General features: G+C 55.9%; 2 protein-coding genes across 5 annotated transcripts in view; one reads left to right on the forward strand and one right to left on the reverse strand.

Moving 5' to 3' along the window:
• The window catches only part of FCSK (fucose kinase), a 42,914-nt gene extending 29,211 nt beyond the window's left edge, over positions 1–13,703 (forward strand). For 3 of the 4 annotated variants that reach the window (XM_044987465.1, XM_044987464.1, XM_044987467.1), the window contains 7 exons: positions 4,790–5,017; positions 6,354–6,497; positions 7,145–7,264; positions 9,107–9,294; positions 10,876–10,975; positions 12,631–12,854; positions 13,104–13,703. In XM_044987465.1, coding sequence (XP_044843400.1) covers positions 4,790–5,017; positions 6,354–6,497; positions 7,145–7,264; positions 9,107–9,294; positions 10,876–10,975; positions 12,631–12,854; positions 13,104–13,205 — 1,106 coding nt within the window. In that variant the 3' untranslated portion in view covers positions 13,206–13,703. The remainder of the gene's footprint in view (positions 1–4,789; positions 5,018–6,353; positions 6,498–7,144; positions 7,265–9,106; positions 9,295–10,875; positions 10,976–12,630; positions 12,855–13,103) is intronic. The other variant, XM_044987466.1, reaches the window with a different exon arrangement.
• A 2,052-nt stretch (positions 13,704–15,755) lies between these two features.
• Positions 15,756–26,870, reverse strand: part of COG4 (component of oligomeric golgi complex 4) — a 29,932-nt gene continuing 18,817 nt past the window's right edge. The window contains exons 12-19 of the mRNA XM_044987145.1: positions 25,895–26,060; positions 24,248–24,310; positions 21,489–21,605; positions 20,023–20,115; positions 18,077–18,160; positions 17,572–17,673; positions 16,933–17,061; positions 15,756–16,629 (exon numbers count right to left, since the gene is read on the reverse strand). Coding sequence (XP_044843080.1) covers positions 16,495–16,629; positions 16,933–17,061; positions 17,572–17,673; positions 18,077–18,160; positions 20,023–20,115; positions 21,489–21,605; positions 24,248–24,310; positions 25,895–26,060 — 889 coding nt within the window. The 3' untranslated portion in view covers positions 15,756–16,494. The remainder of the gene's footprint in view (positions 16,630–16,932; positions 17,062–17,571; positions 17,674–18,076; positions 18,161–20,022; positions 20,116–21,488; positions 21,606–24,247; positions 24,311–25,894; positions 26,061–26,870) is intronic.

The raw sequence follows: 26,870 nt of genomic DNA on the forward strand, positions 1-26,870 counted from the left end.
TTTAGCAAGCGACCCCTGCCCCATGCTTCGGAGGAAGGCGAAAAACCTCCAGGGACACTGCCAATCTGCCCTGGAGGAAAATTCCTTCCCGACCCCAAATATGGTGGTCAGCTGAACCCCGAGCATGTGGGCAAGACTCTCCAGCCATACCCTCTGAAAGAGGTTAAGAATATCATATCATTGACCCAATTTGACCCAATTAAGTACCAGTTTGGCACTTAATTGACCTATTGACTAAGCCCGTTATCCTATTATACCATCTCCTCCATAAACTTATCTAGCTTGATCTTAAAGTCATGGAGGTCCTTCGCCCCTACTGTTTCCCTCGGTAGGCTGTTCCAGTATTGCACTCCCCTGATGGTTAGAAACCTTCGTCTAATTTCAAGCCTAAATTTTCTGACTGACAATTTATATCCGTTTGTCCTCGTGTCTACATTAGCACTGAGCTGAAATAATTCCTCTCCTTCCCTGGTATTTATCCCTCTGATATATTTAAAGAGTGCAATCATATCTCCCCTTATCCTTCTTTTGGTTAAGGAAAACAAACCGAGCTCCTCAAGTCTCCTGTCATACGACAGGCCTTCCATTCCTCGGATCATTCTAGTGGCCCTTCTTTGTACCCGTTCCAGTTTTAACTCATCCTTCTTAAACATGGGAGACCAAAACTGCACACAATACTCCAAATGAGGTCTCACCAACGCCTTATATAACGGGACTAGCACTTCCTTATCCCTACTAGAAATACCCCGCCTAATGCAACCCAAGACCGCATTAGCTTTTTTAACGGCCACATCACATTGCCTACTCATAGTCATCCTACGATCAACCAGGACTCCCAGGTCCTTCTCCTCCTCCGTTACTTCCAACTGGTGCGTCCCTAGCTTATAACTAAAATTCTTGTTAGTCATCCCTAAATGCATAACCTTACACTTCTCACTATTGAATTTCATCCTGTTACTAATACTCCAGTTTACAAGGTCATCCAAATCTCCCTGGAGGATATCCCGATCCTTCTCCGAATTGGCAATACCTCCCAACTTGGTGTCGTCCGCAAACTTTATCAGCCCACTCCTACTCTTGGTTCCCAGGTCAGCAATAAATAGATTGAATAAAATAGGACCCAAAACCGAACCCTGAGGAACTCCACTGGTAACCCCCCTCCAACCCGACAGTTCCCCTTTCAGTACTACCCTCTGCAGTCTCCCCTTTAACCAACTCCTTATCCACCTCTGGATCTTCATTTCGATCCCCATCTTTTCCAATTTAACCAATAATTCCTCATGCGGTACCGTATCAAACGCCTTACTGAAATCCAGATATATTAGATCCACCGCATTTCCCTTGTCTAAAAAATCTGTTACTTTCTCAAAGAAGGAGATCAGATTGGTTTGGCACGATCTACCTTTCGTAAATCCATGCTGTAATCTATCCCAGTTGTCATCGGCCTCCTGCTCCTTAACCACTCTCTCTTTCAAAATTTTTTCCATTACTTTGCATACTACAGATGTTAAACTAACAGGCCTGTAGTTACCCGGGTCACTCTTTTTCCCCTTCTTGAATATAGGAACTACATTAGCTAATCTCCAGTCCAACGGTACAATCCCCGAATTTAGAGATTTATTAAAAATCATCGCTAACGGGCTAGCAATATCACTCGCCAATTCCCTTAATATTCTAGGATGAAGATTATCCGGGCCCCCTGATTTACTTCCGTTAAGCTGTTCAAGTTTGGCCTCCACCTCAGATACCGTAATGTCTACCCCCATATCTTCATTCCCATCGGTCCCTCTATCACTATTCCTTAGCCCTTCATTAGCCTCATTAAAGACCGTGGCAAAATAATCATTCAGATATTGTGCCATTCCAAGATTATCCCTAATCTCCACTCCGTTTAAAGTTTTAAGCGGTCCCACTTCTTCCTTCTTGGTTTTCTTCCTATTTATATGGCTAAAAAACCTTTTGCTATTGGTTTTAATCCCCTTCGCTAGGTCCATCTCCACCCGTCGCTTTGCCTTTCTCACTGCATCCCTACACCCTCTGACCTCAATAAGGTAGGTTTCTTTGCTGATCCCTCCCATTTTCCACTCCCGGTACGCTTTCTGTTTTTTCTTAATGACCCCTCTAAGACGCTTGGTCATCCAGCTCGGTCTAAAACTGCTACCTACGAGCCGTTTTCCCTTTCTCGGGATACATGCCTCTGACAACTCCTGCAATTTCAACCTGAAGTATCCCCAGGCGTCATCTACCTTTAGATTCCTAAATATGTTGGTCCAGTCCACTTCCCTAACTAGTCGTCTTAATTTAGTAAAGTTAGCCCTTTTGAAATCGTAAACCCTAGTCTCAGATGCAATATTGATTATCCTCTCATTAATTTTGAAACGAATTAGCTCGTGATCACTCGAGCCAAGGTTGTCCCCTACAACTATTTCCTCAACAAGGTCCTCATTACTCACCAAAATCAGATCTAAAATGGCATCCCCCCTCGTCGGTTCAGCAACCACTTGATGGAGGAATTCATCAGCTATCACGTCTAGGAAAAGCTGAGCCCTATTGTTATTACTAGCATTTGTTTCCCAATCTATATCTGGGAAGTTAAAGTCTCCCATGATCAAGCAGTTCCTATTAGTGTTTACCTCCTTAAAAACATTAAAGAGCTCTCTATCCGTCTCCAAGCTAGATCCTGGCGGTCTATAGCACACCCCAATCACTATCCCGGGTGAGGCTCTGGTAGTTTTCTTCCCTAATGTGACCATTGCCCACACAGACTCTGTATTAACCATTGCATTGCTAGTTATTTCATTACATTTCACCTCATTATTGATATACAATGCTACTCCCCCACCTTTACCTTTGCATCGGTCTTTTCTAAACAGCACATACCCTTCCATACCTGTACTCCAGTCATGGCTATCGTTCCACCATGTTTCGGTTATTCCTACGATATCCGGTTTCAATTCTCGGACCAGGAGCTCCAGTTCCTCCATTTTATTACCTAAGCTTCTCGCATTGGTGAACAAACATCCTACCTTTTGCTGTTGGGCTCCTCTCACTCTTCTCACCCCGCTCGGTAGGGACACAGTACTACCAGTATGACCTGTCGATCTAGTATCTGTCCCCCCCCTCTTCCTTACACCTAACCGTCCCCCTCTGGCTATATCTGTTGTTATCTTCTTGTTCCCACTCCCAATGTATAAATTTGGCGTGGAGAGCACCAGGACCTCTCCCAACCGTCTCCCCCCAGTGTCTAGTTTAAAGCTCTTTTAATCAGATGAGCCAGCCTCCCTCCTAGAAGTCTACTTCCTTCCCTACTTAGGTGGAGCCCATCCCGTGAGAACAGTTGTCTGTCCCCAAAAGCCTCCCAGTGCCCATACATCCCAAAGCCCTCCTTGTAACACCACTCCCTCAGCCAACTATTAATCGTCACGATCCTGTCACCCCTTTGGCGCCCTTCCCTAGGGACAGGTAGGATCCCACTGAAGATCACCTGAGCCTCAATTTCCTTAAGTGTCTTACCCAACCTGGCATAGTCTCCCTTGATCCTGTCTAGCGAGAATCTAGCAGTATCATTCGTTCCCACATGAAGGATGACCAAAGGGTTCTTACCTGCTCCTCTTAGGATCCTTTTCAACCTCAGGTCCACATCCCGTATTTTAGCGCCCGGTAGACAGCACACCCTTCTGTTCTCCGGATCGGCCCTGGTCACAGGCCTGTCCAACCTTCTCAGTATGGAGTCCCCAATCACGTAGACCTGCCTTTGCCTGGGGACAGTGCGGTCCTCTAACCTATCCCCCGTTCCCCCTGGTTGCAAGCTCCTTCCATTCCTATCTTCCCTTGTGGTTCCCCTTAAGCCATCCTGTAATCTCCCCTGACCCAAACTTGGTGTTGCCTCCATAGACTCCTCCCCTCTATCTATGGGACTGGCCGCTCGTCTCTTTTTCCTTGGCCTCCCACCATCAGCTACCATATTCTTTACCCCTTCCTCATTCTCCAAACCTTCAAACCTGTTCCTTAGCTCTATTTCCCCCTCACTAGCTCTCCTTTTCCTCGGCCTGCTTCTCACAGTCACATGCTTCCACCGCCCATCCTCCTCGTCTGGTGGTCCCCCCTCACTGGCCTTAGCCCCTGCTCCCACCTGTGCCCCTGGGCGTTCCCCTTCAGTTACTGCCTGCCATTGCTCCATCAGCTGCTCGAACCCCCTTCTATTCTCTATCAGGGTTTCTACCTGCAGCTCTAGGCCCTGGATCTTTTCCTCCAGCAGCTCTATTAGGCGACACTTCATACATACATAGTACTGCTCTGGGTCCCCTGCTAGAACCAGGTACATACCGCAGCTGCTGCATGCTCTCATCCTTGGTGTGTCCTCTGCTGCTTGGCTCATGGCTGCTGCTGTCCCGGCCTCGCTCGGTGCTTGTACCTAGGGAGACACAGGGGACACGGCGCGGCCCCCTTCCACCTCCCCCTGCTAACTCCCACGCAAACTCCCCTGTTAGCAGCTCTGTTTGCTGCCTCCTGTGCCGCTGCAGGAGGGACTTGGAGGGGGAGATGTGGCCTGGCTTATTGGGCTCTGGAGGTCATGCCCTGCATGGCGGGCAGCATGGGGAAGGCGGGTAGGGAGAAGGAATCTAAGGGGGGTTTATAGCTTCCAAAGGAGCATTGTGATCATCACGTACCACCTCCTGCAGGACACAGGCCAGGGCACTGCCTGGAGAGGACAGGAGATGAGGGCTGGTCTGTGGGCGGCCATCCTGCATGAGGGTCCATTGAGTGCGCACCCCTCTGTGCCTTGCAGGTGGCTGGAGTGACACTCCTCCAATCACGTACGAGCACGGGGGCGCCGTGGTGGACATTGCCATCCTGGTGGATGGGCGCCGACCAATCGGGGCCCGGGCCCGGCGCATCGCCGAGCCGGAGCTCCGGCTGGTCAGTGCTAGCGGCGCGCTGGAGGGCGAGGTGGTGCTGGAGCTGGTGTGCCAGGACCTGGAGGACCTGCAGGATTACTGCCAGCCTCACGCGCCAGGTGAGACCCACCCTGCTGCTCACCAGCTGCTCCGCAGCCCAGGAGAGGGGCTGGGCGTCACTTGCAGTGCCCCATGGGTGGCAGAGAGCAGGTCGCTGGTGCTTGTGAATTCTCCAGGGTTATTCTCGGATTGGCTCCTGGGGGCGCCGAGTAGTGACCTGTGCTGCACCCCCCCAGCACCAAGACGGGCCATCCCCCCAGCTGGCTTGCATGCCTGCATCCACTGCAGGCCTCAGAAGTGGGGTCCGTTCCCAGTCAGGCTGGCAGGAACGACATCCACCTGGTGCCAGTGGGGTCCTGTGGGCTGGGCGGGGGTGAAATTGTGCAGAGTTAAATGCAGGAAGCAGGGTGTCCCGGGGGATCAGGAATGGGCCAGAGAGCTGCCTGGGGAACCACTCCCCGAGCCCCGCCACTGAGCCCTCCCCAGCGGCTGGCCGCAGTGCAGCCAGTAGAGGAGTTGGGGGGCTCATCCCTGCAGCACAAAACCCACCGCCAGGGCGGCTGGCCAAGGACGGCCCAGTGAGTTTGGTGCTGGTCGGGGGCTGGGCTTAGTCCCTGTTCTGCTACAGACTTCCTGTGGGGCCAGGGGCAAGTCCCCTAGCCTGTCTGGGCCTTGACTCCCCCCCTGTGCAATGGGGTGACAGCCCTGCCCTGCCCCCCGAGGGTGGGGAGGTGATAACGGAGGCCGGATGGATAAGAGAGGACCAGGCTGGAGGCCTGCGTAGCACGGACACCCCAGGCGCCGCTGGGGATGGAGACGCTCATCCTGTTGCTGCTGCTTCCGGACAGTGAGGCCGTTGGCACCTTTCCCCTGCCAGCAGCCCCACCACAATGAGCCAGCCCCGGGGGGACCCTTGGCTCAGCGAGTCCCCCCCCCCCCTCCTCCAGGACCTGCTGATCCGTGCCGTGGGGAGAGCAGGCCTCTGAGCCTGGACAGCTGGGGCTGCAGCTCTGCCCTCGCCCTGGCTGGCCTGAGTGGGGTCCCTATGAGCACCCGCCTGTCAGGAGCTTGTGCTAATGGCTGACCCAGCAGCCGTGACCCGACTGGGCACCATGTTAGTCTGCTGGCAGTGTAGGGGTTCAGGAATGGGCCAGAGAGCTGCCTGGGGAACCACTCCCCGAGCCCCGCCACTGAGCCCTCCCCAGCGGCTGGCCGCAGTGCAGCTAGTAGAGGAGTTGGGGGCTCATCCCTAGCCAACAGCAGCCTGCAGCACAAAACCCACTGCCAGGGCGGCTGGCCAAGGACGGCCCAGTGAGTTTGGTGCTGGTCGGGGGTTTGGTGGGCAGGGCATGGCCGTGCTGACCTGCCTTTCAGAGGTTCCCCTCTCCTTTCCAGGGGCCTTGCTGAAAGCGGCTTTCATCTGCACCCAGATTGTCACCCTCACTTCCCAGAAGTCCTTGCAGGCCCAGCTGCTGGAGTGCTCTGGCGGAGGGTTTGAAGTGCACAGCTGGTCCAGCCTGCCCCACGGATCCGGCCTGGGTATGTTCGTGGCCCCTGTTTGCACAGGGCACGGTCTGGGCAGCGAGCGTAGGTAACCCTAGCCCAGGAGAGCTCTGGGGCTTGGCTTCAGCTCCCGTAGGAGGCTACAGGAAAGACACTCGCAGCCAGGCCTGCCCTGGTCACGTTCTCGGGCCCGGCTGGTCACTCCGAACAGAGTGAGGGACGTTGAACAGCAGCATGGCTGGGGCTGGGGCTCCCCCAAGCGGGCCTGCGGGGATGCACTCCCCGGCCGTGCCCTCGGGCACTCAGGAGAAACTCGCTCTCTGGCTCCGGGCCTCCTGCTTGGGCACAGCACGCTGGACGCTCTGAGGGAGGGGCCATGGGCTCGGCCCCTGGGGAGGGATCCAAGCTTCTTCCTGTGGCTCCCTTGCTGGGCTCTGCAGGCCAGTCCCCTCCGGCCGGACAATGCAGAGCACGGGGATTACAGGGGCCACCCAGCACAGAGAGCTGCTTACGTCCTCTTGCGTCTCTGCAGCTGCTCTGGGAGGTGGGGACGTAACCTAGCTACGGCCCCCACGGCCCTGCCCTGCCCTGCGGGGCGCAGGGTCATTTCACGGGCCATGGCTGAGAAGTGGTCCCCATGCACCCTCTGCCTCACCTCCCTGCCCCGTCTTTGGCTCCTCCAGGCACCAGCAGCATCCTGGCTGGGGCAGTGATGGCGGCGCTGTATCGGGCAGCTGGGAAATCCGCCAACGCAGAGTCCCTCATCCACGCCGTGCTGCACCTGGAGCAGGTGCTCACCACAGGTAACGGCATAGAGACCGGGGAGGGGGGGGGCTGCCATGGCCTGGCCCGGCTGCCTGAATGGACCCCCTGACCAGGTTGTGTGGGGCAAGGGTGGCATGAGCCTGTGGCAGCTGGGGTACGCCATCCCAGGCTGCCTCCACGCTGCACAGCCCTGGCCCGTCAGATGCACTGCCTCTCTGCCATTCCCGCTGCCCCGCCCACGGGCCCGGCCTCGCCACACAGCTGGAGGTTTGAACTGCCCCACGGGCCAGCCTGCCCCATGGCCCCGGCTGCTTGGGCCCATTATTCTGCCCTGCTGGTTCAGGCTATCTCAGCAACAGGCAGCGTTACCCCTCGTGGTGCACGCTGCCTGCCCCCCTGCTAGCCCCCTCAGGGGCTGTTTGATCAGTTCCCGGTCCCCAACCAAGCAGCCCGCCTCCCTCTTCCCTCCAGCCGGCCCCTCAGCACCACGCTGCCAGGGCCTTCCCCAATATCCTACCTGTCCGACTCCTGGGCGACTTCTGCACCTGCACATTCAAAATTCTGCACCCAATATTTGAAAATTCTGAAAATGTCAAAATAACACAATATAATCACGCCAGTTTCAATTTATTTCAAAATACCTGTCAGCAGGTCTGTGGGTAACAATCCAGACAACAAAAAGATTCAGGAAATGTTTTTTGACAAATAGATTCCTCACTAGGCTTAATTCAGAACTTTGAGTAATAATTCATTTAAACGGCAATACAGAAACGTATTTACCGCTCTGTTCAAAAGCAGCGCAAGGGCTTGTGGGAGTCAGGGGTAGCAGAGGAGCTGAGGGAGAGGGGAGCCTGGGAGTGAACCTGGAGGGTTGCTGGGTGTGGGTGGGAGAAGTATAGAATAGATTTGTGGGGGGAGGGATTGTTTGGGAGTTGGGGAGCCTCCCTCATGCAGACCCTGGCTGACCTGTAGCCTCTCCCATTCAATCAGGCACATCTGCCCCTGTCCCCAAGTGTCCCTGCACCCCCATTCAGCCAGGCATAGTTATACGTCCCCCATGTGGCCCCTGCACTCCCAACTCCCCCCCGTCCCCATGTGGCCCTGCACCCTCACCCAGCCAGGCATAGCTGCCCCAGTTCCCATGTGTCCCTGCACCCCACACTCCCCCCCGTCCGCTGCCCCAGTCCCCATATGTCCCTGCACTCCCCACTCCCCCCCGTCCCCATGTGGCCCTGCACCCTCACCCAGCCAGGCATAGCTGCCCCAGTTCCCATGTGTCCCTGCACCCCACACTCCCCCTCCGTCCCCATGTGGCCCTGCACCCTCACCCAGCCAGGCATAGCTGCCCCAGTCCCCATGTGTCCCTGCACCCCACACTCCTCCCCGTCCCCATGTGTCCCTGCACCCCCTCCCATTCAGCCCCGGCTCAATGCTGCCACCTCACTAGCTCCTTGCCTCCGCCTCAGTCTGTCCCCCTCACTAGCCCTTCTGAACTCGTGTGACCTCCCCCAGCATCCCCATGTGCCCCGCTCTCTCCAGTCCCCCATAGCCCATGTCTCCTCACCTGGCCATGCGGGCAGGGCACTGTGAAGAAGGCAGCCTCTGCCCCCTCCCCCTCCATGGCTGGCTGCTCCAACCCATGAGCCTGCTGCCCTCTCTTCGGTTGCCACGTCAGCCCCTGGGGGGCTGAAGGTGTAATTGCAGCTTCCCTTCACCTCCCCATCAGAATCAATTACTCTGCGGAGGAAAGAAAAATCTGTGGGGGGCATTAATTCTGCGCGTGCACAACGGTGCAAAATTCCCCTCGGCTGCAGTGCTGGGACTGAAACCATTAGCGTCCTTGCGGCCTGCTGCTGTGTAACGGGCCCTGTTGCTGGCAGGAGGGGGATGGCAGGACCAGGTTGGCGGGCTTGTGCCAGGCATCAAGATCGGGAGGTCGAAGGCCCTGCTGCCCCTGAAGGTAGAGGTGGAGCAGATCCCCGTGCCGGAGGGCTTTCCCCAGACCCTGAACCAGCACCTGCTCCTGATTTACACAGGGAAGACTCGGCTGGCCCGCAACTTGCTCCAGGTAAAGCATGTGCCCCTCCCTGCCTTGGGGGGCACTCCCCACCCAGCCCCCAGCAAGGCCCCAGCAGCCCCCTCCAACACCAGTTCAGCCATCCCTCGCTCCAGCTCTCCCAGTGCTCTACAGGGCAGGGCCACTCCCCTCCCTGGTCCACAGCTGAGGGCCAGAGCTGGGAAACGCCCTGCCCCTGTCCCATGCAGCTGAGCCAAGCCTAGTACCCTGCTCCCAGCCCCCTGCTTAGTTCGTTGGCCCCAGCTTTATTAGGGACGTTACTCTAGGACCCAGGTGCCCAGCCATGGACCCAGCCCCTGCTGCGCTAGGTGCTGCACGGACACAGGCCAGCCAGACGGCCCCATGCTGCACAGCTGTGGCTCATTGCAGGGGATTGGCTGCGTCCCTCCCTTGGCTCTGTCCCCGCTGCAGTGAAAGTGACCGCTGGCTCCCAGGAGCAGCTGCCCAGTGCTCAGTCCACGGCTCGCATGGGGAGGTGGCTGGTCAGACATGCCCAGTGCAAGGGGACAGTGCCCAGGGCTGGGCAGGAGACTTAGTCACACTGGGATTTTCTTGATTTGTAACTCATAGAAACAACCCGGGCGCTGCATTCCCATGCTCTGGAGAGCAGCTCACAGCGCCCACAGGAGGGGGGTTTCCCCATAACTGCTCCGGATAGAGGCCAGGCTGCAAATCATTCTCACACACCACCTCAGGATCCCGCTCAGCAATTGGGCTCCCCATGGGCCCGGAGCCCCCTGCCCCACACTCTCTGCTAGCGGGGTGCAACTCCAGCAGCAGGGGAGCCCTAGGCAGGGGAACTGCAGAAGCTGGGCCAGCCTGCAGGACAGCCAGGCGCACATCAGCAGGAGCAGAGCGCAGGGCTGGCAGACAGCAGCTCCCACCGCTAGTGGGCAGAGCCCTGCCCCACGACTGGTTACAGTGCCTGGAACGGAGCTGCTGGCAGCGAGTTCGGGGTCACCCAGCAGGGACCCTGCCTCCCCCACTTGAGTCACGGCAGGGGGGCTCTGAGGCAGCGGGAGTCCATGCAGCGTAGTGGAGACGGGCTGTAACCCGAGCTCCTGCCTGCGCTGGGGGGAGGGAGGGGGGTATTAAAGCTCGCAGAGGAGCCTTGCCTTGCCCTCCACAGCAAGGGGTGAGGCTCGCTGCCCCCCCAGGCCTGGCTGCGTCCCCAGAGAACGATTGAGCCAGGGGCCCTGCAGAGGCACCTCTGCCCATTTCCCTTCGGTTACATGTGCTGCTGCCCCTGTTCAGTGCCGAGCTGGTTCAGGTGCTGGGGACGGGTCACAGCTGGATCCAGGGCCAGTAGCCCAGCCTCAGGGGTTAAGTCCCAGCTCCAGTTTCTGCCTCCCAGCTTGGAGGAGCTGCCCCAGCCATCGCACAACCCCTCCCCTCCCCGCCAGGATCCCTGGACCAGCAAAGCTGCCAGGAGCTGCACTGACCAGAGGGGAAACAGGCTCACTCCTGCTTTCCTGGTGCACCCCCGAGTGCCGGGTCAGTAGCAAGGCAGGGCCCCTCGGGCTGGGAAGGCAGGTGAAGGTGATGCAGTTCATGGCTGGCCTCCCCTTGCAGGACGTGCTCAGGAACTGGTATGCCAGGCTGCCAGCTATCGTGCAGAACGCCGACGCCCTGGTGAGCAACGCGGAGCAGTGCGCCCGGGCCTTTCGGCAAGGTAAAGCAGCTGCACGCTCATCTCCGGGGCCCAGGGGCCTTTCTGGAGGCTGCCCTGAGCACGTGGCCCCACTGCCGGGGTGGGGGCACTGTGGCTAAGGGCTCACATGCTGCTGGGGCGAGCAGACAGGAAAGGCACCGCAGCTCCTGGGCTGTAGAGATCCCTTGGCTGGCCTGGGACTTGTCCTAGCACCTGAGCAAGGTGCAGGCCCCTGGGAGCCCAGCTCCAGCCTAAGCACGGTGGCTGGCCTGCACTGCCCCCCGGGACGTGCGGCCTGCTGGGACGGGCGGCCTGCACTGCCTGCCGGGACTTGCGGCCTGCGCTGCCCCCCGGGACGTGCGGCCTGCTGGGACGTGCGGCCTGCACTGCCTGCCAGGACGTGCGGCCTGCTGGGACGTGCGGCCTGCGCTGCCCCCTGGGACGTGCGGCCTGCACTGCCCGCTGGCACACTGAAGAGGAAGGCAGCTGCCATCTGCTCCATTTCATGCCAAGTCCATGGACACCTCCTGCCAAGGCAGCCCTGCTCCGATGCCTTTAGCGCAGGTCCCACTTGTGCTTAGGAAGCCGAACAGCAGCTCTGTCAAGGTGGGCTGGGAGCCGCGGTGCTGGCTAGGATGTGGTCAGGGTGCCACGGGGCCAGGCCTTCACAGGGAGCCCCAGAACCCCACAGGTGCACAGGGCGGCTCCTGCTGGGGCATTGTGCTTACGGCCTGGTTAAACTACGGTTTTGGTCAGTCGGTTCCAGCCCATGCGTGTCGATGCAGCCCTAACAGCTCATCAGCAGAGCAAATCGCTTTCCCAGTCTGTCCCCCCCACCCCCCATGTAGAGGACTGTACAGGCCAGCAGCCTCCCCAGGCCGCACCAAGGTGAGCCCTGCTCTTGCTGGGGTGCAACTGCAGCTGGGTTGAAACGTTTGAAAAAACAGCAGCGCCGCTGGCGGCTTGTTACTGGGGAGTCAGAGGCAGGAGCTTGTGTAACCCCCCCCCGCCGAGCTCAGGAGCAGCACGTGGATCAGTAGGAACCAGCGGGATTGGGGGCGAGTGACCGTAGCTCTGGGCTCTTTACATCGAGGCTGGATGCCTTTCTATAAAACAAGCTCGAGAGCCAGGCTTGATGCAGCATTTCCTTGGTCTGATCGAATGGGCCCTTCTGCCCTTAATCCACGAATAGCCGCCAAGTGCCAGTCCCCCGACGGCTGCAGAACCTTCATCGCAGCTGGTGCTGACAGAGGCGGCAGAACTCAGCAGCTTTTCCAAGTAGCTGGAGATTCTGCAGCTCAGAAGCTGCCTCGTCTCGCCGCAGCCTGAGCCAAGGGGCATGTCGGAGAAAGAGGGAGCTGCACCGTCTTTGCAGTGTCCCTTTTCTGACTACATCTGTGCTAAGAACACAGAAAGAGCCAGAATCCAGCCCCCTTTCCCCAGGGGAGCGTTACCGATATGCAGACTTGGCTAGCAAGGGGGGGCCGTGGAGTTCACCACCAGGCGGGTGAAATGCTGGGGTGTCAGGCTGGCCAAGCATATCATTTAGTTCTGATAGCACTGGCAGGGCAGACCCTGCCCACCTCCCCTGAGCCCAGGGCTGGGGAACCCTTAGGGAACAGCTGCAGCTCTCCTGGGCACAGACCAATCCTTGACATTCTCGTCGTCTGCTCTAGGTCACCTGCCCCTCCTTGGCGAGTGCCTGACCCACTACTGGCAGCAGAAGAAGTGCATGGCCCCGGGTTGTGAGCCGCTGGCTGTCAGACGCATGATGGATGCTCTCCAGCCGTATGTCTATGGGCAGAGCTTGGCAGGAGCTGGAGGTGGCGGGTTCCTCTACATCTTAACAAAGGAGCCCAGCCAGAAAGACTTTCTACAGCAAATTCTAGCAAACACAGAGGTGAGCCATGCCCGTTCGCTCCCCTCCATCTCGGGCGATCAGGGCAGCGGATGGCTCTGCAGGGCCTTGCATGTCCCAGGCACTGCGAGAGGGGTGCAGGCTACAGCAGCCTGTGCCACATGGCATGTTGGCCAGGCAGTGGGGAGGGGGTTAGAACTAAGCAAATAGCCCCCGTGCTACACCCACAGCTAGTACCACGTAACAGCAAGGCCCCCGCTGACGCTTTACTGACGTAACCTTCCATTGTAGGGCCTGGGGAATTTCAGCATCCACACCGTAGAAGTGGACACAGCCGGCTTCTCTCTGCAGCTAGTGGGGAGCGACCCTAAAGCAAGAGGTGACACGGAGTGAGAGGGCACAACTGGGCACGTGAGGCCAACGGGGCCCTGCTCTTTGGGCCCTGCCAGTGAATGTTCAGAGAGCAGCCAACCTCCCGCCCTGGCGTGATAAACCTGCCCTAGGATTTTCCACTCACAGGAGCGGCAGGTGAATCTGTCCTGGTTTGGTTTCAGTTCCGAGTGACTTCTGGCTTCAACAGCAGCCGCTGCACAGGTTGCATGATCATCGCTGTAGAGTACAGGCCTCTACCCTTGGGCTGACGGAGCTGGGAAGCCCTTGGCCCCACAGCAGCCTGGGCTAGTGCCTACGACAGAACCAGGCCAGGTTCACCGGCAGCCAAAGTAAAGCCAGGCCCCTCGCTGTCTGACAGCATCGCTGCGCTCTGGAGCAGTGCCACCCACAGGCTGGAGAAACAGGCTTGGCAGAATTTGTATTTTTTATAATTTCGACTGATATCAACATCTATTTTTTCTATTCATCAATTAAAACGTTCGTAAGTGTGGGAAGTTCTGGAGGGGTCAGTCTAGTTACTTAATGACAGACACCGAGGCCAAAAGCTAAAGCTTAACAGTTAAAACACAAATTGTGACCATCACGTCAAACTCTGCAAGTAACCGAACATCACACCTCCAAGGCTTCAAACAGCAGCTCCTCTTACTTTGCCTTTCGCAGGGCTGGGCAAACTTTTTGGGCCGAGGGCCACATCGGGGAATAGAAATTGTATGGGGGGGCCATGAATGCTCACAAAATTGGGGCTGGGGTGTGGGAGGGGGTGCGGGCTCCGGTTGGGGGTGCAGGATCTGGGGGGAGCAGAAATGAGTTCAGGGTGTAGGAGGGTGCTCTGGGCTGGGACCAAGGGGTTCAGAGGTCAGGAGGGGGAATCAGAGCTGGGGCAGGGGGTTGGGGTGCAGGCTCCAGCTGGGGGTGCGTGCTCTGGGGGGGGCTGAGGGGTTTGGGGTGCAGGAAGGTGCTCTGGACTAGGACCAAGGGGTTTGGAGGGGGATCAGGGCTGGGGCTCAGGGGTTTGGGGGGGGATGAGAGGTTTGGGGTGCAAGAGGGTGCTCCAGACTGGCATAAAGGGGTTTGGAGGGTGGGAGGGGGATCAGGGCTGGGCTCAGGGGTGCAGGCTCCAGGCAGCACTTACCTCAAGCAGCTCCCAGAAGCAGCAGCATGTCCCTCTCTAGCTCCTACGGGAAGGCATGGCCAGGCGGCTCTACACACTGCCCCATCTGCAGGCACCGCCCCTGCAGCTGCCCTTGGCCATGGTTCCCAGCCAATGGGAGCTGCAGGGGTGGCACTTGAGGTGGGGGCAGCATGCAGAGCAGAACCCCCTGGCTGCCCCTATGCATAGGAGCTGGAGAGGGGCTATGCTGCTGCTTCTGGGAGCTGCGTGGAGCAGCCCCTGACCCTGCTCCCTGGCTGGCGTGCCAGAACAGGGCAAGTCCCAGACCCCGCCCCCCAGTGGGAGCTCGAGGGCCAGATTCAAACAGCTGGTGGGCTGGATCTGGCCCACAGGCCATAGTCTGCCCACCCCTGGCGTATCCATACATTTCAATCATTGACTGAAATTGTTTGTCATCTATTTGTATGTACAATGAAGTCAGTGTTTCAGCATTTGCTGATAAACTAATCCTTCCAAGCCTCTATAGAGCAGAGATGGCCACCGCCGTTGCTCAGGTCCTGTACCTGTATTTTTATATCGTCTTTCTGCAGATGGCATCAGTAACTGGGTCCATGGGAATGGTGAGTAATGCTTGATTTGCAGGTATCTCCTGCACTGAGCCACAGGTTAGTGGAGCCGCTTTTCCTATTGCCAGTAGGATCAGAGCACAAAGCCTGCTCACTGCCTCACGCCCCGTACAGCAGGACGGCGAATGGTCCCGCATGCTTTGAGACACGTGTTCATCACCATGTAGGGCCAAGCCCAGCCTGCACATTCTAGCTGAACATTCCCTGGGGCAGCCCAAATCATACTGATTCCGTGGGGGGGGGATCCTCTGCGGCCTGCCAGCAACTCTCGCTCGCTGGCAGCGCTGCCTGGGAGGGCTGGCTGGCTTCCAGCAGCAGCCGCCAAGTCCCTGAACGCTACAGAAAGCTTTGAGGTTTGTAGTGAGTCATTGCTCCTGCCCTTTCTCTGACCACCAAGAGCTGAATTTTTCCTCCGTGGGAGGCCACTGTTCCCGTACATGAAAGGACCCCCCCCATCGTGTGCTGTCACTCTTCCCTCCCAGCGGGCTGTGCGTTCCCAGCAGAGCCCTAGGCTTGAGGCAGCTCAGCCCACCCAGCTGGAGGCGAAGGCTTTGCAGAGAGGCAGAGCTCGTCTGCACCAGCAGGGCTGAGAGCATCACGCAGCACAGCAGGGAGACGGCGCTAGCACAGTCCTGGGCTAAGCATCACTTAGACTAGCCCAGTGCCAACTACGTGCCCTCAGGGCCCCAGGCAGATGGACAAGACACGCGAACAGCCCACTGCCCGTAGGGCAGGAGCCTGCAGGAGGTTCTGGCCTTAGCTCCCATTGGCCATGCACTCGCCCAGCCCGTAACACACGTCACCGGAGGAACGTTACTCTCCCCTCCTCCATCTTTATTCACTGCCTCGCCGCACAGTGTAAACAGGTACAAGAGGAGCCAGAGCCCTGAGTCCAGAAGGGACTTGACCATCAGCAGCCCCCATGTGAATTTCAGACACTCCCCACTTCGGCCCCAGCCTGAAGAACTAGCCCAGGAGCAGGGCCTGCCCCTGGAACGCCAGCAGCTGACCTGGGAACCGTCACCACAGCCGGGGGAAGGACACTAGGATTCCACCCTGCTGGGCCAGGGCACCCACGGTTTGTGGAGGGCGGCACAAGGTGACTGGCGCTTGAGTCACTGCATGGGGCAGCATCTGGGACTGCAGCCACGTACTCCACAGAGCCGGCCATGAGACAGGCATGAGCAAGCTCCAAGCCTCTGTCAGAACAGCCTGACCCTTTGGTGTTAGTGTCATGGGGAGGGCACCTCAGTGAGGAACCCTGCTGGAACGGCGCTGCTCGAAAACATGAGCGATTGCACGGCCGCTGTGTGTCTGCTCCCTGAAGGGCAGTGAGCTGCACTGGGCCTTCTCCCATAGCAGGAAAGCCGTGTGTGCAGCAGCACTGCAATCATCGCAGGGCTGGTGGCTGACAGTGCCAGCCAGTCGCCCCTGGGCTTGGCACAGTCCTGCTGCAGCAAGTGCTGGAAGCACGAGGACGGGCCCAGGGGTTGCTACATTCACACTATGAAACACATCCGAGGACGGCCAGGCGCTGCAGATAGCGTGACAGCTACAGGCGCAGCCTCTTAATGTCCTCGCTGCGGAAGTCGATTCGGAGGGCCAGCACCTGGCGGACCTCTGCTGGGGTGAGGCGCCAGGTCAGGGGGCCTGAGTTGGGGCCCCAATAATCCAGGATCTCTGTCACCTGGAGAAAGAAAGAAAATGGGAAATGACAACACATGAATATACCATTCTCCTCCCCAGCTCCAGCTCCATGGAAGATCAGACGCTCCAGAGCATGGGGTGGGCAGAAGCTCCACGTTCCTGCAACTACCCCTCCCCCCCAGCAGGAGTGCTGCAGGAACAGCAGGCATGGGGGGAGGTGGGGGGTGGGGGCTGCAGCTGCAAACCGGGCTGAGCCTAGGAGACCTCCGTGGAGGCTGGCTCGGGAAGAAGCTGCTGCTGCTCATTCCACCACCCCAGCACAGAGAGTCAGAGGAGAGCTCACCCGTTCCAGATTGAGGATGGTCGCCATCTGGGAAAGACGAGCAAACTTGTCCCGGATGGTCCAGGTGGTCACGGTGGTGAGATAGGCTATCAGCGATCTCAGCTCCTTATCGAACTGCAGGCCGCCAAGCTGGGCACACCAAGCAAACCGGGTTACTCTTCCATGGGCACATGGCTTTGGATCTTACAGATGTCATGACGGGCGAGGAGAGGGAAGCATTCCATGGAACATGGTGCTCTGGGGCTGGAAAGCAGGCAGTGGCTTATAGCCGGACACGCCTCTTTCGCGGCAAGGTCTCCCTAGCCCCACTGCCAAAGCTTCCTCTGACTGTTCGCTCCAATCGGGGCTCTTTGGAGCAGGCTAAGTCTAGTCACACACACGGGCTCACTGAGTGGGGAGGGAAACTGAAGCTTTAGCTTCGAAGGCTGGAACTGCAGGGTAGCAGGAGCCTCGACAACAGCCCAGCAGGAAGCTCAGTGGCACTGCCGGCGGGGGAGCGTCTGTACGGCGCAGCGTCTGTACGGCGCGTTCTAGCCCAGCCTCCCCACCCCTCTTAGGGCAGGAGGGGGCGAAGGCAGGACTCTCCCGGGCCTGCCGTGAGTCCGGGGCTGCTGCGCAAGGACACAGCTGTCTGCTTACCCTGCTGAAGGTGGATTTGAGAACCACCTTCTCCAGCTCAATGGCAATGAGACTGGTGGTCAGGCTGCTGAGGCTGTCGTAGATCACAGGTGAGAGCCCAGCCTGGGGAGAGAAAACCATGTCACTGTCCTCCAGCCACTGGGCAGGAGTCAACAGAAACCAGCGCCAGTGAAAGGCCTGGAGTCAGTGAACAGCCACATGCACGGTGCTAATGGCCGTGCTTAAAGAGCGGAGCCAAAGCAAACCACAACGGCTCAGCGGTCAGGCCTGGGGCACCGGGACTTGGGAACATGCGCAGATGTGAGTATCACTGACCTCTCCGGGAGGGCTCAGCGCTGGAGAATCAAAGCGAAGGGGGCTACTTTGGGTTGTTTTAAACAGCAGGCGCAATGAGGGGAGGACTGTGTCCATCACTCACCAGAGCAGGGAGTCTGAGTCAGGCAATACCGCTGTGCACGACTGGCCCGAAGCCTCAGGTAGGTTATTGGTGCTCAGGAAAACTCACCTTGAACTCTGCCATTTGCTGTTCCAGGTTGATGATGAACTGCTGGACCCAGGGGTCATTGGCTTCATAATCATTGAACTCTTCCTAGCATTGGAGCAGAACGCAGGGCTAATTACTTATCCCCGACACCCCTGGCTTGTGAAGAGCTGCTCTCAGTCAGGACTGAGAGAACCTGCTGGAGCTACAGCAGTGCTACTGCGTCTTACATCCCTGCTGCACTGCATCAAGTCCGCCAGTTTCTCTGCTTAGCTTTATCTGGCCTGAAGATTTAGCAGACCCCCGGATGCCCAAGTTATATGCACTAAAGGAGGAGTCTTTTGTGCTCATCTGTGTCCCCGTGTAGGAGAGGCCAGGAGAAAGGACAAGGGCGTGCCTGACCTGGGCCCAGCACTTTCAGATAGCTCGGTAGATCATGTACCTACTAACATGATGCTCTAAGGCCGTGCCTCAGGGGGGAAAAGGGATTGCCTGGGACTCAGAAAGGATTCCCCCCTCCCTCCGCATAGAATCACAGAATTGTAGGACTGGAAGGCACTCAAGAGGTCTCTAGCCCAGCCCCTGCATCACGGCAGGACTAACTATTATCTAAACCATCCGACAGGTGTTTGTCTAACCCGCTCATAAAAACTTCCAATGATGGAGATTCCACAACCTCCCTAGACAATTTATCCCAGTGCTTAACCACCCTGACAGTTCGGAAGTTTTTCCTAATGTCCAACCTAAACCTCCTTGTCCTGTCCTCAGAGGTTAAAGAGAACAATTCTTCTCCCTCCTCCTTGTAACAACCTTTTATGTACTTGAAAACTGTTATGTCCCCTCTTCTCTGTCTTCTCTTCTCCAAACTAAACAAATCCAAGTCTTTCAATCTTTCCTCACAGGTTATGTTTTCTAGACCTTTAATGATTTTTGTTGTTCTTCTCTGGACTTTCTCTAATTTGTCCACATCTTTCCAGACATGTGGTGCCCAAGACTGGACACAATACTCCAGTTGAGGCCTAATCAGCGTGGAGCAGAGCAGAAGAATTACTTCTCGTGTCTTGCTTACAACATTCCTGCTAATACATCCAGAAGGATGTTCACTTTTTTTGCAACAGTGTTACACTGTTGACTCATTTAACTTGTGATCCACTATGACCCCCAGATCCCTTTCCGCCGTACTCCTTCCTAGGCAGTCATTGCCCATTCTGTACGTGTGCCACTGATTGTTCCTTCCTCAGTGGAGGACTTTGCATTTGTCCTTATTGAATTTCATCCTATTTAATTCAGATCATTTCTCCAGATGATCCTGAATTTTAATCCTATCCTCCAAAGCACTTGCAACCCCTCCCAGCTTGGTATTGTCTGCAAACTTGATAAGTGTGTTCTCTATGCCATTATCTGCATGTACTCCAACACACAGCTTGACCAGGTGTGCTACCAGCAAGGCATTTCTGCCTTGCTCTGAAGTATCAGATACAAGGCAAGGATGCAGGACTACCTGGACCAATGGTCTAATCCAGTACGGCTACTTAAAGCAACAACTCACAGAGTTAGCCCCTCAGACACCAGTGTAGTGTGTCCTAAGGGACGTTCCAGGGGTGGGGAGCAGATATTCCTTCTTGCCAAAATGTACCCGTCCCACACAAACCAGCTAGTATGATGCTTTTCAGAACTGTGCGTCACCAGCATGAGAAGTCTTGAGTTGTGACCCTGGGGCAGGAAAGGTCCCGGACAGTGCAGCATTCTGCGCCCCTCACCACGTTTTCCTGGGGTCCCATATTCTCGGTTTCAGTCCCACGGGTGGTCCTTGGACGGCCAAGGAGTTCATTGCCTGGCCATGCTGAGGTAACAGCAGGGAAGATCTTTGGGAAGTGAGCCAGGCCTGTCCCTCTGACCCCTCCCCGCCCTTACAAGTGCAGAGCCCGATGGAGCTGGATGCTTGGGGAGCAGAGAAAGGTGAGGCTTACCTCCTCGATATTATGGGAGACCGAAAGGAAGAGGTTGATCCAGGGTTTCACCTGTGGTTTGACAGCTGTGCTGTTCAGTTCACTGAGTCCTTCCTGGGGAGGAGAGGAAGAGGACCCGGCCAATGACTGAGCACGCCTTGATTCCAACAAACATGCGCCTGCTCTTCTCACCCTCCCCGGAGCCTGCCCTGTGAGCCAGGGGAGTGATCTCCAGAGGGGGACGAAGCCTGGAGAGAGACTTGCGCAGGACCAGGCAGCAAGTCGAGATGGGAATGGAACCCAGGAGTCTGGATGCCAAGCGCCATGCTCAGGAGCCAGGTGAGAGGGGGAAGGCCACTGACTGACGCAGCCCTCTGCTTGCTCAGGGCCAGACAGGGCAAGGAGGCAGCCATGGCCAGATTCCAAAGCCCCCCCCAGGAAAAGCTCAGAGCAGAGCTAGCTGTCGTCGCAGTGACTCTGCTTTCCCGGGCAGCAGGAGTTCCACGTCGCACACGCAGCAGCTTGTGAGCGGTGGCTGTTGGTGGCCTAGGCAAGTCCTGGGTAGCTGCAAGGCTAGAGCGCTCGAGAAGGGGCTCCCTGCCTGGCTCAGGGGTCACTCTGCAAGAAGCTTCTCCCCAGGCAGTTGGTGGAAGTTTTTAATTACAACTGGCAGCTGCCCTTTTCCACTGAAAGGGGATATGTGAGACTGAGGCAGCATGGGAGCTCAATCGCTTCCCATCCAGCTTTAACAAGCCTGGGTTGACAACTTCCCTGCGTGGTTTCAGCATTAGCCATGGGCCTTGGAGCCGGCCTGCGAGCCGGGGACGGTGCCCGGCAAAGCAAGAGAAAATGCTTTTGCTCTCCCAAGGCGAAAGATGGCCTCAGGGTTTGCTCAAACCAAGTTCTCTGTTGCTTGGCTTCCACACACCAAACATTAAGCCTTCCTCTTCCTCTCGTTGGCAAACTCGCTGGAGGACATGAGATTGCAGCCTTAGCAGCAGCTACCCACTGAGAGAAGGGGAAGCTGGATATTTCGATAGGGGAAGAGAGATGCTGGTTCTTGGATTACATCTGTGGGATGGCAAGAGCTCCTCAGATGCCATCCTTAGGCAGACCTGCCGAATGTCTTGCCAAGGTTCCCCCCAAAGAGGGAGAAGGGACGATCTGAGAACTCATGGTTCCAATTTTAAAATACTGCACCTTTACCGGGCGAGACCACCTTCACTCAGCACAGAGCAGCAAGGGGAACCACACTCCTTCTGCTCTGCACTCCCCTTTAGTGCCTATCCCTCCCCAGCCAGGGGGCATCACTGTTACTCAGCATACGATCAGTGCTGACTCCCCCCCTCCACACCATCTTACACCATCTGGGCTGGACTCAGAGCCAGGGCTAGCACAGGCCCTGGGCTGATGAGCTCCCATTTGTGGGTGCGTCTCAGAGCCAGCCGAGTGGCTGCGTCAGCCGGAGTGCACCACACGCAGCTCACCTGCAGCAGATCTCTGAACTTGTTTGACACGGCAGCCATGTCGGCGAGGCAGCTGTCGATCTTGGCTTCGGCTTGTTCGCCCCCAAAGCCTTGGCTGAGCAGCTTGGCACAGTCGCTCTGTGGGAAAGACACCCATACGCAGACTGTAAGTGCTATGGGACACTTGGAGCGCTCTGCACTGGCATAGTGGATTGTCAGCTCTTTGGGGCAGGGATCAGCTTTTACACAGCACAACGGGACCCTGCTACGGTCATACAAAGAAATCCTCCTCACCCTCACAACCCTCGCCCCCCTCCCAAGAAGCTTGCGGAGAACACTTGGTGCCCGCTGGTGGGATAACGTAACTAACGCGGCTGTATGACAAAGGACCAGCCAACAGGCCAGAGAGGCACTGAGTGATTCAAGGGAAGAGGCTGAAGGGGATTGGACACGTTGTACAGGTGTCAAAAGCCATATTCCCAGACAAGCCCGTGACTGGACTAGGTGGAAAAGGGGAAAGAGGAGGACAACAGAGGTCACAAGAAAACCATTGAGAGAGATGCCGTTGTCGTGGAAACAGACCACAATGGAGCAGGAAACGTGGCACTAGACAGACTGAGATGGACCCACCTGGTTGCCTCATGTGTCACAAGGCGTAAGAGCATCTAATCCAAGACCTAGGGAAATTATCTCCATGTTACAGATGGAGAAACAAGGGTGGAGGGTTTTTAGCGTTTTCACAAGGTCTAACCGAACGCTGACGAGCGAGCCCTTGGCCTGGCCAGAGGAGAGATTTCAGCCGCGTTTTCGGAAAAGGACAAGTCCCAGCGTGAAAGTCTCTTTTACTGGGATGAACATCAACAGCCCAACACTACCAGAAATGGGATGAGCACTAATAGGTATTTATTTTGCAGTTGCACCCTGGAACCCATCATGGAGCAGCACCTCACTGTGCTAGGAGCTGTACAGACGTAACAAAGACAGTCCCTGCCCCAAACGGCATAACAGATGGAGAATTTCTATCTTCCCCAGCTGGCAGAGTCTCAGCACCCAATCTGCAGCACCAGCCTCTGGATCTGGCTGGCACAAGTCTGCATGTGCCTTGTTTGCACTGGCGAATCCAGTTACTCAATTGTGTCTGCAAATCAGGTTCTTCGACCACCTTCTTCCCCCGTCCACCCCCCAAGCTTCTACTTCCCCACTCTACGCCCTCAATCGCTGCCCTTTTCCACTACTTCCCTCCCCAACTGCAACCCCCCGCACCCCAGTAATAAAAACACGGATTCGTGTTAACACCTTCTGAAAATGAACCCCTGCTAATTTACGAACCATTCAGATACAAGCTCAGCTCTAACCAACCACAAGTTTTACGTAACTTGCCCCCCCTTCCCACGGCCCCACCCACAGTCCTCCTGGCCTCAGCTGCTTGGATGACATCGATTTCGACGATACGCTCTGCAAGCTATCGGCTAGGTCTCCTGCATGCTTTGGACAGCAGTCACTCTGGTTTGACACTAGGTATTAATTTAGCAGCTGAGCTGAATCCCCCTTAAAAAAAAAATCAGGTTCTCATGGCTGGTGGTTTTTATTTTTTTTTAAGAGTCCGTGTGTGTATGGTCAGTATTTTCTTCTGGTTAGTCCCCTGGGCCACCACACACAGGTAGTCAGGACAAAGTGAGTTTGGAGGTAAATAATGAGATAAACTGAACAGAGTTCAAAGGTGATCAGCAGAAATGGTACTGGAGATTTGGGGCTTGTCTACATGGACAGAGCTACAGCGGAAGACAAGGGAAGCGTCTCCCATCCGTGTAGTTCAGGGCTTCTCAAACTGGGGGCTGGGACCCCAAAAGTAGGTTGTGACCCCATTTTAATGGGGTTGCCGGGGTGGCTTAGACTTGCTGGGGCCCAGTGCTAAAGCCCGAGCCCTGGGCGGCGTCTCAGGTTACAGGCCCCCTGCCTGGGACTGAAACCGTTGAGCTTCAGCTTTGCCCCTCTCCCCTGCTGGGGTGGTGGGGCTCAGGCTTTGGCCCCCCTGCCCAGGGTAGTGGGGCTGGAGCGGGGTCTCCTGGGGTCGTGCAGTAATTTTTGCTGTGAGAAGGGGCTCGCGGTGCAATGAAGGTTGAGACCCCCTGGTGTAGTTAAGCCATCGCCCCGAGAGACGGGAGCTATGGCGACGGGAGAAGCTCTCGGACACAGAACTGTCTACACAAGAGGTTAGACTGATATAACTATGTCATTCAGGAGTGTGGCGTTTTCACATCCCTGAGTGACACAGCTAGGTCTGTGGTGTAGACCTGGCCTTGGAAAATGAGAGTGATCAAGAAAGGCTAAAACCAGAACTCTGTCAGTCAAAAGGAAAGAGATGCAGACATAAAAGCTGTACGCGAATGAGCATATTCTCATTAGACACAGAACGAACATGCAGTAATGGCCCCAAACAGGAAGATTTAGATATAAAACGAAAACAGGAAACAAATCGCCGTCCCTGTAAACAATGAAGGCTTCAGACCCACAGAAAATTTGGAAATTCATTAGGGATAATTACATCTATTCTGCCAGGAGGTAGGTGGATGGACTCAGGTAATTGATAATGGTCCCATCCAGCCCATTTTTTTCTACCAATCTATTTGAACTAGCAGGACAGGTCACCCGAGGTTAAGTAAGATCCCTGAAAGTCGAGTAAGGAGGCTAGGAGCGTTCATTCCCTAACGTGTACCCAGCTGGACGGGAGTGGATTGTAAGGCTGGTTACAGGAAGCCAGTAAAGATGCCAGACATTACCTCCAAAGTCTTCTTCAGGGTCATGATGTTTTCGCTGCAGACCTCCACATTGTTCAAGGTGACCTGGAACAAAAAGGAAGGAGCATAATGGAACTGCACAGTAAGTCAACTGCAAATAGGTAAGTGTAGAAGATATGATACGTTTCCAGTGATGTGCGATCTCCCCTCCCCCTACCACTGTTTTATATACAAGTGTTTGAGTGACAGCTCTCTGCCTCATTCCTGCAGAAAGCCCCACCCTTGTGTTTTGCACTGCTTTTGCGGCAGCATCCCAGAGAACACTCTGGGCTGGGAACACCCAGAGCCAGCTGCTTACACGCAAGTGAAAGTCCAGGAAAGCAGTGGGGAAAAGCAAGTCATTGATGGGCAGGCAGGAGAGCACAGAAATTCGCCTGCCCGGTGACAATCCTCATTAAATCATCAGCAGTGGTGACATTTTGCTCTTCACCTGTTGAAGTAAATGTCAGTGCGATGCTGAGATTTGCTGGAGACAGGAAAACGAGCCGGGCTGACAGGTGAATGAGGGACTCCGGCAGGAGCGCTGACATTTTAAGTACTTTGCTTCAGGAAATCCAGAGCCCTGTCACCAAGAGTGTAATGAAATAAAGCGATCGGCCCTGCACCCTCCCTTCACTCACGCCTTTGATTTCTCTCCTCCAAGCACAATGAACCACCTGCATAGCCTCCTCATTGCTATGCATTCACAGTGCCGCGGGGGGCAGACAGGGCACACAGGTCCGTGCCAGCCATCACCACTGCTGCCAGTCAAGGGACTTCACTTGAGGTCTGCTTGCCATCAAGGATGTCCCATCAGTGGGAAACCCTTTCAGTGCTGGATCAGGGAACCAGTCAAACAGTGCAGTCTCCCATATGCATGTGTAGGGCATGCGTGGGTGGGTGCATGGGTGCAGTCTCCCATATGCATGTGTAGGGCATGCGTGGGTGGGTGCATGGGTATCCAGTGCTCCTCCAGAGGGAGGGAAGCAGCAGAGAGCCGCGGAGGCGACAGAGGAGGGCTCACATTTCTTGCTCTGTAAAGCTGACTTCCAGGCTCTGACCCCTGAAACACGGCTGGCTGTAGCACTACGTGAAGAGAAGACTGACACTCTCACACTCCAAGCGCAGTGGCTGCTTGTGATGAAAACCTTTTTGTCGTATCACCAGAGCTCATTCATCCCATGCAATCGTTCTGTGCAAGAGTTCCCCCTGGGGGGAAGTGGCACCCTCCCAATGCCTCTCTGCAGGGCATCGATGCTAATCTCAGCGCAGAGCAGACCCACTTTCCAAGAGGAACACACAGCTTGGGGCATGACTGGCTAAGTATCCAGGGAGGAATGGTTTGGGAGATGCAGCATCAACCTTCTACCAAAAAAAGAACAGGAGTACTTGTGGCACCTTAGAGTACTCCTGTTCTTTTTGCGGATACAGACTAATACGGCTGCTACTCTGAAACCTTCTACCAGGAGTCAGAGGTCATCCTGGCCCCATCCTGGCTCTCAGGCCATGGTCATATCACTCAAGCCCAGGAGACAGACTTTCCTGTTCCTGGGACGCTAGATAATCAAGCATCTCCCTTTCCTCACATTCTCCAGGCCCTCTGTCCTCACCGCCTGCCCTTCCCTCCATCCAAGCCTGCACGAAACCCACCAGAAAGGACTGCTTGGCCTCATCGGTGCTTTCGATGCCTTTGGTGTCAAACTTGCCCTGCTGCAGGCTGCTGTGCATGATGTTCACCGCACTGGTCACCCCCCTCTGGATGTCTTGGAATGTGGTGGCCGGGAAGCCCAGCTTCAGCTTGGTGCACAGAACCTCCCTGGGGATGGACAGAGCACACTGTGCCTCAGTACTGAGCAGAGCAAGCCAAGCAGGCGGCCAGAGAAGCATCAGGCCAGGCGCAGTTGCACAAGCCCAGCCCTCTGGCCACGACTCACCCTGGGAACAACATAGGAGAATGAACATGGCCCAGTTCTGCTGGGAGATGGTACAGTTTGCTCCCTGACCACACTTTGCTTTGCTATACAATGCACTCAACAGACCAGTATCAGGACAGGTTAACTGCTAAAAATCAAAGATACTTTAGTACTGGAAAAATGGTTCAATACGCTACCAATTTCTGGGATGCCGACTCGTGCAGCATTGTTGAATTCACCTTACCCAGAAGGCTTCCTTCCAAAGTTGCACAGTTCAGCTAGGAGTATTTCTAGGATGATTTTACAAGTTACAAAACTCTTTATATGTCACTAAAACCCAGCCCATCAGTTCATCCCAGTTCCTTAACTTGTAGGTCTGTTCCTTCCTTAGCTTTGTTCTGGATACCAGCATTCCAGGTACTGGTCCAAGAAGGTACCTCCCTAGCTTGTACTGGGCAGAACATTAATATATTTTGCCTTTGACAACTTTCTTATTTTCTAGAGCCAAAGTGGACTTCAGCTTTGCAAAAGCATTATGGGATACACAACAGAAGGGAACAGGATTACAGAACACAGACGAAGTCAGGCCATGTAACCACAAGAAAGAGATCTATAACATTATATTGATACTGTGTGCCTAATGCTTATTACCATACCTGGTGTGAATAAAGTGATAGACACAGATATATAATAATTAGCCTAGCAAATATTGG

This window comes from Mauremys mutica, chromosome 14 (assembly GCF_020497125.1).
Source record: "Mauremys mutica isolate MM-2020 ecotype Southern chromosome 14, ASM2049712v1, whole genome shotgun sequence".
NCBI classification, from domain to species: Eukaryota; Metazoa; Chordata; order Testudines; family Geoemydidae; genus Mauremys; species Mauremys mutica.